Source organism: Panthera leo, chromosome A1 (assembly GCF_018350215.1).
Source record: "Panthera leo isolate Ple1 chromosome A1, P.leo_Ple1_pat1.1, whole genome shotgun sequence".
Lineage (NCBI taxonomy): Eukaryota > Metazoa > Chordata > Mammalia > Carnivora > Felidae > Panthera > Panthera leo.
In genome coordinates, this window is record NC_056679.1 from 232,943,769 (window position 1) to 232,955,907 (window position 12,139).

Below are 12,139 nucleotides of genomic sequence, written 5' to 3' on the forward strand. Positions count from 1 at the left end.
GACCTGATCTTGTATGGACAACTTCTAAGCTCTGTCCATCTCCCATCTTTGAAATTCCAAGGCCCTTTACAGGCACTCAGGGAAGTTTCCAGCAACGAAACAGTGGACGTGTGGTATGCATGCCTTAATGGTGCCCCTTGATTCAGTCTCTATGGTGTGCCGGTAAGGCAGGCGGCCCTTCACACCACGGAGAGGCCACTTTTGTGACTTGTTTGGAAGCCCAGGGCCTCACAGGGCACCCTGAGAGTGTCACGAGATTGGGGAAGGAAAGCCAGGAATGATGAATCAACACTCAACTAACACGTTCGGAGGTGATTCGAACTCACTATTCCCAGTTGGCCAATCATTATCTTTGAAGAACAGACCAATTCAGGCCAACAGTGGACACCAGGGGCACTGAGGCGTTTGAAGGCTCCCAGGCTCCCCAGGCCCCCCCAGCCGGGACCTCCTCGCCCTGCCCCTGCCCACTGCCCCAGCGTGCCCCACCTCGTTCTTCAGGCTCCGGGCCAGGAAATGTTCGGCCACGTGCGCGGGCAGCACGTTCTCCAGCAGCACGCGGTTCAAGTTCTCCATGGTTTCTATCTCCTCCCGCTCTTTTTTGAACTTGTTCTTCCACAAGAAGTCTAACCTACAGTAATATTCATTCTGTTACAAGAGGACACAGAGGTAAAGAAACAATAGGCATCTCGTCCTGCCAGAGAGCGGAGGTTTTAAAGAGAAAATAAAAAGAACAAAAACAAAACTGAAAACAGAACCCCCACACAGAACTGCCACCCACCCTATGGAGCCCGCTGCTCCCCGCAAATGTCTGTCACCCGACCCCTCACCCAGATCTGCAAAGAAGCAGGTGCGGGAAAGCACCAGCCTCAGGAACAGGGAAACAGGCATGTAAGTGACACGGGCGCTTCTGGCAAAGTTACGTTAATAAAAGGTGTCTTGAATTATCTTTTGAGAAGAGGCATAATAGAACATAAACAATGAAAAAAATGAAAAACGGGAAATACATTAGTAGAAAGAGGGCACTGTTTGATAATTTGCATTCAAAAAATAATCGTGCTCAGGCATGGCACTTTGCCTGTATTATCTAGAAATCAGTTTTCCCCTACCACAAATTCTGTAATTAGGAATTCATTGAAAATTTTGTACTTTTTCATCTGGGATTGCATTGTCCTAAGAGAATGACATTCTGTTTACCCAAATGTTCGTTCTGGTCTCATTTAATTAAGACGGTGCCTGCTGCTAGAAACATGCATTCGTGCTTTATGATGTCGCACAATTTAATGTTTTCTTAAAACAGTTTCTTAAAAACTGTTTTAATTGACATTGTAGAAACAGAGAGGCCTGTTTACTGGCCAAGGTGTCTTTGATTTTGGCATCACGTTGGGTCTCCTGTGATGTCAAGAATTTACTGTGGTGGAACAGCCCTTGAAAGAATCTTCCTGTAACAGAAGGGCCTAACGGACGAGGCGTATTTCAGCACAGAGACTAACTTCCTGATGAAAACGTGCAAAGAAGAAATAAATGCTGGAAGTTTGTTTGTTTTATTGGTTTGGTTATTTATACTGATGCAGTACACGGGCACACACATACACACGTGTGCACAGTGCCATGCATGGACGCATGTGTCCACACATACAGGCACACACATACACCCGCATGCACACACATGCACACACACACACGTATGTGCACAGAGCCTCTTACACACAGACACACAAGTGCACACGTGCATGCACACACATACACTCGCATGTGCACACACACACACACACACACAGCCTCTTATGCACAGATGGCAATTTAAAAAAATTCACATTTTGGAACCTGAAAGACAATGATCATTCATCAACGAGACTCGATTCGAGCCATGTGCGATATGCTCAAAAATTATTCCTCCTCCTCCTCCGGTGTGAAATTTATTTTTACTTCATATAGAGACATTTTTAAAAAAGATTTCAGAAGAGGTATTTTTAATGTTTGTTTATATTAAATTTTTTACATTAACGCCAAATCTGCCACATTCTGTAACCTACAGAAATCATACTCTGCCCTTGCTGGAAAAGGGCTCCCACTTGGACAACAGATTATTCGGGTTTTGGGGGGTACACCAGTGGTGTGGCCGGTTTTAAACTCAAAGATTACTCAGCAGTCCATGACGGTGGCATCAGAGAGACACGGATACACCCTCGAGACGGACAAAGTGAAACGAGAAGCCCAGGAGCGGCACAGGGCAGGCAGCAAGCCCAGCGCACGGGTCTGGCGGGGCTTCCGTGAGCCGTACTAGAGGTGGCTCAGGTCGCCTGAGTGATGCCACCGCATCACAGGAAACACCTGGTAAGGCTCCCACTAAAGGAATCAGAGCACTTTGGGACCATCTCCGCTGGCCCAAAAGTGACATTTTGCCAAGTCTCTGCATCCCACCTCCCCAGTGCCGTCTGCTGCAGGACCCTCTCCTGAAGGACAAGCTCATTGGAAACTCATGGGGAGGCCCCCAAAGGAAGACCGATGTTTCCATCCCAAGCCAGTTGAATGGATTCAGTGGTGTCCCCCAGAAAGACAGTTCCAAGTCCTCACCTGCAATATGACTGTGACCTTCTCTGGAAATAGGCTCTGCAGGTGTAATTGACTTAAGGACCTCAGGATGAGATCCTGCTGCATTTAGGGTGGCCCGTGAGCCCAGTGACTATGTCCTTCTAAGAGAAAGAGGGGGATCTGGCACAGACACGCAGGGGGAGGCCATGTGGAGGATGCGGCGGAGGGTCAGGGGAAGACACTGCCTCCGAGACTCTGGGTGGCACTTCAAGTAAACCTGCTGAACCTCCGTCCCTACACCCTCACCCATCTCGCCGAGTCCGTCTAGGGCTACTCGACAGTATGCAGAGGGGCAGATTCGCTCTTCATCTGCTCTGGCAATGACGAGAGAGGACAGGGAGAGCCTGGAAGAGGCACCCAGGCCATCTCTGGGAGCCTCACTGTTGTGTTTCACACCCAACACGGCCTCGAGGGCAGTTCTTATTCATGCAGTTCTGAAAACAAGCCGGGGAACTGGAGGGGCTGACCTCTTTCTACACGGACAGGGGTGTGGGCAGCGTGTGATTTCCCACACTCCCAAGTTCCGATCTGAAGCCTCGCACACAGTGACCTCAGCCTACCTCTCGGGCCACCAGGCTACCACCTGTCTGGATCCATGTCCTGAACAAGCCCACCTAGAATGCAGACCCTAATGGCAGCGTGTGGTCGTTTAAACTCGGGACAAGTACAGAGAATCTTCCGTTTTCAAAAGAGGCCCTTAGGCTCAGGCTGGCATCCCTATCACAGCCTGTATTTCAGCACAGAGAGTAGTACCACGCACAGCTCTTGTCTGGGACACGGGCTATGGTTTCAGGAAGGTGTCTTAGATCCCCAGAACAATATTTAGCATGCTAACTTGCTCAGAGAGCAAACACATCACTATCGTTTCAAAAACCATGGTCATGGGCCTGGGGAGTCATCGGGACAAATGACAATGCAAGTAAGTGGCTAAATGTCTGTCCTGTTGCTTAAATAAACCACCTTGGGCACAAGTAGCCCTGAGGCCATGCACATTTATGAAACTTAAAAACCTTATTTTAAACATCGGACATTTGTTTATGACATACTTGTATTTTTAGAAGACTATGCAGAAGCACTATGTCACAGGCTTCGAAGTTCTTGTTAGCCCAACAGACTTGGGACCTTAGTAGATCACTGACTGAATGATCCCGGCTCACCCTGGCGCATTCTCGGTGAGAGCTGTCAAAGAACGATCGTCACGCCATCACTCCTGTAGGGAGCAGTGACTCTAAGGGTGGACAGTACTTATTGTCACAGTAGTGACAATAAAAGAACTGAATGCGTGTAAGACTGGAGTCATCCCTATTGTGTTAAATTAATGCCCGGAAATAATACTGAACACTTCCTATTGTTCATCTTATGCCAAAGAGTAACAGATCAAGGGGCAGCCGCTGGATGTGACAACATCTACGTAGAGGCATGTTTATCATCTCAGCGATCAATAAAGAGTTGGGAGAATTCAATTTGATTCTTGGTCCTTAAGATACACTGCTGTGAAGCAATCTGGTGACTATAGTAGGAGAAAGTGCAGACGGGACATCCTCGGGACGAAATGGAGGAACAGGGGACCCCACAGAGGGGGCGGCCATGTTTCCGGAGGAATGATCAGCTAGGGGATATTATGCAAGGAAGCCCATTTCGTTCCCATTTTTCACTTCTAATAGGGTTTCCTGAGAGTGGACATGCCTTTTCTCTATGAGTGAGAACAGAAAGCAGGTCGATGGAGGAGAAAGCCAAGTGGCAGGAAACAAATGGAACCAGGAAGAAAGAACAGGACACGGTTCAATGGGTTAATCGGAACGTGCAGACTGTCAAAGCTACAAGCCAAAGGATGCAGAACGAAGCTGTGCCAGGGATGGAGGTGGAATGGGATGGAAGGGAGGCAGGGGTCTTCGAGAGCTCTGCATCAGGACAACAATTCAGCTCCTGGGAGACTGGGGTGGGATGCACTGTAGCACTCAGGGAAGCATGCCGTAGGTGCTCCTTGGAAGAGGACAGCATTTCCAGGCCACTCGACTGGCAGCCACAGATCCGGCCTCTGCTCTGACTGTGTGACTGTTAACAACTTCCTACGGTTTAACTGTTTAGTGCTGTGTCGATGATTAAATTGGCTTTGCATCTTAGTTGGTTATTTCTCTATATATTGTTCCTTTGTTTTACACCATCCATCAAAGAATTCCAAGCAAACTTTGGTGAAGGCAGACTGCCTGGCATGCAATGAGTCTATATCCTTTGGGCAATCGTGCTCATGTGCAGCTAGAGAAAGAATATCATCCTTGAAAATCCTGCACCCACAGCCTCTCCTTGGAGACCAGAAGGAGTGGGGAGTGCAAGGAGGCACAGTTTCATTCTCATGACAAAATACAATTTTTGAACAGAGGACCGTATTTCTAGGAATGATTTCAGGTGACGTCAAAGGTATTCATACCCACTTCTAAGAAAAAGAAACAGGCCATCCGTTCTGAAATGCAAATAAAATCCCAGACGAGGGGACAGTTTTACAAATAGCGTCAGCTACGGAGGGATCACCTTTGTAGGCTTCCAAAACCTACAACGTTATTTTGAGATTTACCAGGACATGGATTCCCATCTCTACCATTCACCAAGTTTGCCTCTTGCAGAAAAAAAACAAAAAAAATGAGAGACCTCTGTCCTTTTGTCTATATTTACGCACGCACACACATGTTTCTCTCTGGTGATAAAATGATTGTGACACATCAGCACTTGTTTGCATGAAAGCAGCTACAGTGCACATCAGCAAACTATTTTCATTATTATTACTGAATAGACTCTGTTGTTTCTTTTTTTGAAATTGAGGTACAGTCAACGTACGAGCAACGTATTATTGACACGGAACTTGGGGGAAGTTATGTGAAAAAGCAGATGTCTTACCTGTCTACCCAGAACAAGCAGTGTGATGAAAAATATAAAGAGAGACACTGAGCCCATGGTCTTCAGATCTTTCCAAATGCCTGGTCTATTGGAGAACAAACAGACAGACAGACAAAAACAATACAAAACAACATACATACGGCACTTAGAATTTGTATATCAACCAACTTGAGAACCTCCACTGCATGTTCTAGTCCAGCCAAACACACACCTTTCAAATACATCTCCAAGCCCAGATTGCAGCAAAACAAAATAATCCCTATTTTGAAAGCTCAGTAAAAGATCCTCCCAAATTAACATAGATGTGTTACTTTCTACCGAACTCTAACAAACATAAAAGAACAGAGGAACGTGCATCGTAGTATTTTCTTTACACTTCTGAGATCCATATGGATAATCTGACATAGGATACCGACTTTTGAAGTTACCACTCTCAGAAAGAGACCGTCTTCTAGAAATTAACAATCGTGGGAGGGAGAAAAGCGAAGCAGGGCACTTCATTCCACCAGCTACCCTCACCTGCAAATTATATAGTTGCTCATGACTTCTTTGGTAGGCGCTCGGTCTTATGTTCTCTTTTGTATGGGTTTGTATCACAGATGGCAATTCTTGGTCCACTGCCCCGTTTCTTCTCGGGTCCAGGTAGACGTCAGTCATCGATCCCCGTCCGTGTCCTCACCACAACATTCCAGAAAACCATCACCCCGCATATGGAGTTGGCATGCGTGGTGGGCACGCGATGCCCAGACATTTTAGTCAACTGTCACTCTGGGTGTTTCTGTGAGAGTGTTTTTTGGATGAGGTTCACATTTGAAGCAGTGAGCTGAGTGAAGCCCTGCGTAATTCGGGTCGGCCTCATCCAATCAGCTGAAGGCTTAACTAGAAGAAAGTGCTGACCTGCCCCTGAGTGAGACAGAATTCTCTCTTGCCCGACTGCCTCTGATCTGAAACACTGGCTCTTCTTGGCTCTACAGCAGCTTGGCCCTCAGGCTCCAACTGGGACATTCGCCATGCAGATTTTGGACTCGCCAGCCTCCGTAGCCACGGGAGCCAGTTCCTTATGATAAACCTCTTGCTTGATGTATGTATATTACATATATCATATACCAATATCCTACTGGTGCCGTTTCTCTGGAGAACCCTGGCTAATCCAGCAGGGAAGGAGCCATCTCCTGTCATCCCCGGGGAGTCCCGCCTAGCAGACAGATGACCATCTCCCACACGTGATAGGACTTAAAAAGCTGATTATGGATGGAGACATACCACATAAGCAGCATAGGTCATGTTTAATTAAATTAAGTAAGCACCACGCCATCACCTTCTGTTTGTGGGTTGAGCTTGCTTTAAGATTTTCCCATCTCTCTACGGACGGTTCAAGGAATGAACCCTCTGATGACATGTGAGGAATCCACGTGGTAGCAAAAGAGCTCAGGTGGGCTTTGGAGGAGGACAGCCCAGGTCGGACTGGAGTGTCCCTCCCTCCCCTGCCCTGTTGATTTGTGGCACGTGGGATTGACCCCTCCAAACCTCACTCTTACCATCGGCCAGAGCGGGTGACAATACCCATCTTCCAGGCTGTTTTGGTCACTATGCCAACCACTGATAACCTGGCACAGAGCCTGATGCGTGGGAGGCACTTCGTAAGTGGTACCCATGAGTCTTAGTGAGGGTCGGGGCTAGAGAGGTCGTGAAAAAGATAAGAAAATGGAGGTTGGTGAATTATCATTAACAGAATGCAAGATCCACGTGCGAGGGAAACCTCGATTCCTTGCAGACAGGAAGAGGCAGAATAGCCAGTCTCGGGGGCCGAAGGGCTCAGGACCTCAGAGAACTCTCCAGAAAGGCTGGGCTTGCATGAGGGGCTCATTCCTCCTTGCTGAACCGGCCGGGCTGCGAGCAGGTGAGCTCGTCAGCCGTAAGGCGTGAGGCTGTCGCCGGTTTCTCCAGTAAACAGGAAGGTGCCACGTCCCTGTTTCCCCAGAACGGATCCTAAGAAATGAAGTTGCTCCTTCACGAGCCTGTGACAGCTGTGTCTAAAAGCGCAGCTGCAGTGGCTGAGGAGAGCAGATGTTTATCAACGTCGGCTGCAATGAATATTAAACCCTTATTTTTCCATATTGACTCTAGTGACACCATATTGCCAGTTAGCAAAAGCGGTACAACGCAGCGAGCGCTCTCGGATGTGCAGGCGGGTTTTAAATGTTCGCGTTGCTTCACAAACCTTCCATTCTTTTAGAATTCTAGGGGTCTGAGGACCCCTGCCCCAATCCTGTTTCACGTAAGGTCATGTTGTGAGGTAGCGGGGGTTAGGACTTCACCCCGCCCCCGCAACTCCCAAACAGAGAGTCAAACGTTAACTCCCGGGGCCGGACCTTGCTGCACGTTCATCCACGCGGCCAGTCGGAACTCAGGTCCCCCCTTGCATGCCCGGCTAAGGGACCAGATGTCCCAACCATGCAGAGCCAGCTCAGGTCCCTCTCAGGGATGGAAACGGGGAGGTAGGGCCCTCTGTGTGCAGTCTGGGGCCTGGCTGGGTTTCCGGTTAATCACACAGAAGATACAGGCAAGCGATCCTATCTGGGACTCCTCACGTGAATGCATGTGAACATCGGTTTAGGGGGTAGAAATGCTCTGCTCCACCGTCTCCCAGCTCTGGAGCCTTAGTGGGGAAGAGCGATGGGAGGGGCGGGCGCCTCGACGGAGAAGGACAAGGGGAGACAAGACAAGTGGTTGCTGGACGGGACCGAACGGGCCTCAGAAGCAGCAAGACGCATCAGCATGCAGAACAGACCTGTGGGCACACGAATGCCTTTCTCCCTCCTGACCCTCTCTGCCACCTAAGAAGGATTGCACTGTGTTTTCGTGGATTTCATTTAGGCTTCTCAAAAACGTCTTTTATTCATCCCGCCAAAAAGAATGGCTGATTCCTACAGGAGCCCTTGTCTCCCGTGTGGACCATGCATGGGTGAGTGCCATATGGCTCCTGCAGTCTGAATGAGAAATCTGTCCATCCACAGACACATTCTTGGGTTACCTTGCTCTTTGCGTGCACGTGGGAGAGGCTGGGAGGAAGGGGAGTGTGTAGCACGGAGGGAGCATCCAGAATAGGGAGAATGGAATCCCGGGAGCTAGTCCAGTCAATTGTGTTGATCATCACGTTCCATCAGGTTCCTAGAGCTTCTAAAAACAAGGTACTGTAAGCTGGGTGGCTCAAAACAATGGAAGTTGATCACTTCACAGTTCTGGAAGCCAGATGTCTGTCTGCAGTCAAGGTGTTGGCAGGACAGTGCTCCCTCTGAGGCCCATAGGGACGTCCTTCCTCGCCTCATTCTGGTGCTCGCCAATCCCTGGTGTTCCTTGGCTCACCACCGCATCATTTCAGCGTCTGCCTCCACCAACAAATGACGTTCTCTCAATGAGTCTGTGTCTTCACACGGTCATATTAAAAAAAAGATTTTTTTTAATGTTCACTTTTGAGATAGAGACAGAGCATGAGTTGGGAAGGGGCAGAGACAGGGGGAGACACAGAATCCGAAGCAGGCTCCAGGCTCCGAGCCGTCGGCATGGAGCCCGACGCGGGGCTCAAACCCACAAACCGCAAGATCATGACATGAGCCAGAGTCAGGTGCTTAACCGACTGAGCCATCAAGATGGCCATCTTCTTATAAGGACACCAGCCATGCTGGATTAGGGCCCATCCCACTCCAGTAGGACTTCATTCAGCGCAATAATCTGCAACAACCCTACTCCAAGTAAGGTCATGTTGTGAGGTGGCCGAGGTTAGGACTTCACCATGTCTTCTTTGAGGGACGCAATTCCACCTATAACCATTGTGTTGGTAATTTATGTAAAAATGCAGCTGGCTGGGTGGGAGGCCTCCTTCTCGCTCTCTGTTCTTTAAGTATTAAGGTTGCAATCTACTTTGGACTTGCCGTTGTCCCGCTGGGCTATCCCAGAGTGATGAGGTAGGGGTCACAGCGCTGACAGAACTGAGAAAGTTTCTAACTCAGGGACAGTTCTAGCAAAAATGTGACAGGATATGGTTCCTTTCACACCTAAAAACTGGGCCCTAGAGACTCAGATGCCCAAACGAGCCTGGGGCCACACACTAATTTACAGCTGGCCCTCACCCTGAGGCTGTTAATGGAGCGATCATTCTGGCCCTCAGGTTTTCAGAGGACAAAAGAACAAAGAACCCTAAAAAATTGGAATTTTTGAGGAATTGCCTGGTGGACCAGCTCTAACCTAAAGGCCAACGGTTCAGGTGAGGTACAAAGGACATTCTTCAATCTCAGGAGAGAGAGCAGTCCAGGCACGGAGACTTAACCATGATTTCCCATTTAAAAGCTTTATGTTTCCCTAGCGGAAACAGGCCTCTATTATCTTAAGAAGAAAAGTACCTAAAGGAACTCAGGATTATAGGGTAGTTCTGTTTTAAACTTCCAGGTAGTTCCAGAGCGGCTGCACCAGTTTGCATTCCCACCAACAGTGCCTGAGGGTTCCCCTTTTTCCACATCCTCACCAACACCTGTTGTTTCTTTAAAAAACAAAAAAAAACTGTGTTTTAAAAATATTTATTTATTTATTTTGAGAGGGAGGGAGAGAGTGCACATACCCACAAGCAGGGGAGAGGAGGGAGACAGAGAGAGGGAGAAAGAATCCCGAGTAGGCTTCATGCTGTCAGTGCAAAGTCCGACGTGGGGCTCGATCTCACGAACGGTCAGATCGCGACCTGAGCGGAAACCACGGGTCGGTCGTTTAACCCACGGGGCCACCCAGGCGCCCCTGGTGCTGACGTTTTTTTACTCCTGCAGCCAGGCTTGCCTTTTGGGTGGACAATTCAGTCCATCTGCACCGAGAGTAGTGTTGGTTGGCAAGGACTTACTCGTGCCCCCTCACCAAGGGTTCTCTGGCTGTTCGCTACTTCCTCTGCTCCCTTCTTCTTCGAGGTTTTCTGTTCCTTGAAGGTTTGCACGGCTCTCTTCACACCCGAAAGGGCAGTCCCCTCCTGGAGTCCTTATGAACGGCCCCTGGGACAGAAACAGCTTGGGGCTTCCTGAGACTGGCTGTGGTCACGGCTGCTGCACGACCCTTGCCCCCTCCCGTGGCCCAGTTCTCAAGCTGCGAGCCATCTCTCCGCCTGGCCGTGCACCGGGCAGAGTACTGACGGCCTCCTTCGGTTTGCTCTGACAAACCTTGCTCAAGTTCGAGTCTGTCGTCCGTCTCTCCCTGGTCCTCAGATCCGCGCCGGCTTTCTGTCCAAGTTGGCAGTCTCCTCCACCACTGGGAGCGCGGGCGGGGAGCCGGCTGCGGGGTCGGGGTGCGAGGGCGGCGCGTGGAGCCCAGCGGGGAGCCGGCGGGCCTGCTGCGGGGGGTCCACGGGCGAGGTGTTCCCAGTGTCCCCCGGGGCGGGCTTCCCGACGGATGCCTCGATGCAGCTAGTGGGATCCGCATCCCCGTCGGGCCCGTCGAGAGTCCCCGTCTGTCCCCCGCCCGGCCACTCACCGTCCCCGTCACGCAGCTCAGGACTCAGCACCGTGCACGGGGCCAGGAGGGAGCCTCCCTGGCAGCATCTGGCACGGCGGCAGCAGTGGGGGCTTGCTCGCATGGGCCTCGGCTGTGCCACCCTGGGGGAGGCGGGGAGTAGAGTCAGGCCGGTCCTCTTAGCTACTTCAGTGCATTCAGACTTGCAAGGTTTTCCCAGAAGCATGCTGGGACTTCCGCTCTGGAAACCGGACTCGCACAAAGGCTCCGTCGTCTGTGGGTGACTGGCTGAGTGTTCTCCAGGGGCTCCCGGACCACGTCCCAGAGGGGCTCGAGCTGGTTCACGGCCACGGCGGCGTGAACGCCTGGGGTCCGTACGCCTCTCATCTGACGCGCGGGGGCATGAGATGCCTCTCGGACCCTTTGGCATAGGCTGCTGGATCCCTCAGCTCCTGCAAGGGCACTTTTGTCCCTGCACAGATGCCAAATCACTGTTACAGAGGTTGGGGGAGGGGCCAAGACGAGAGACACGTTGTTCTGCCGTGATGCTGGAGTCACCTGTCTCCTGCGCTTGGGAGTCCTCATAGTTCTTCAACGTCTTCCCGACGTGAGTCAACGCTGGGCCCTAACACAAGCCGGCCGACACGCTCTCTCCTTTTCTAGGCGTGCGGCATGAACTTAACCCCGACAGACAAGTCTCCCGCGAGCCTTCCCGTGAGACGCGATCTTCTCAGAGAGACTTTGTGATCTTCTTGACGGTAGAAACTGTACTTTCTTCGTCTCCGTGCGCTCAGGCTCCAGCAGTGAGGCCCGGCATACAGCGGGTGTTCAATAGAAGTGTGTTTTAAAAACACGTGAGTGAGGGGACACATAACCGTGCTGGTTTGAAACCCCAGGGGCTTCCTTTCTAGACACTTTCCTCTCCTGGCTGGACACGGATCCCCTGGAACCCGCAGCAGTCCTCCAGGGCGGGTGGCCCAATGTCACCCAAGGACAGAGGGCCCCGAGCCTATGCTTTCTCAGAGTATCTTTTTTTAAGGTTATTTATTTATTTTGACAGAGACAACGTGCAAGGAGGGGAGGGGCAGAGACAGAGAGGAAGAGCGAGAATCCCAAGCAGGCTCCACGCTGTCGGAACAGAGCCCAACACAGGACTCCATCCCACGGACCG

General features: G+C 50.6%; 1 protein-coding gene across 8 annotated transcripts in view; it reads right to left on the reverse strand.

The window, feature by feature from the left end:
• Positions 1–12,139, reverse strand: part of ADCY2 (adenylate cyclase 2) — a 412,867-nt gene that overhangs the window by 34,448 nt on the left and 366,280 nt on the right. For 3 of the 8 annotated variants that reach the window (XR_006206545.1, XM_042953412.1, XM_042953400.1), the window contains exons 19-20: positions 5,485–5,569; positions 487–628 (exon numbers count right to left, since the gene is read on the reverse strand). Coding sequence is in view for 7 of the 8 variants with exons in the window: in XM_042953412.1 (XP_042809346.1) it covers positions 487–628; positions 5,485–5,569 (227 nt within the window). In the remaining variant the exon portion in view is untranslated. Of the gene's footprint in view, positions 1–486; positions 646–5,484; positions 5,570–12,139 lie in introns of all 8 variants that reach the window. The other 5 variants (XM_042953381.1, XM_042953376.1, XM_042953361.1 and 2 more) reach the window with 3 other exon arrangements.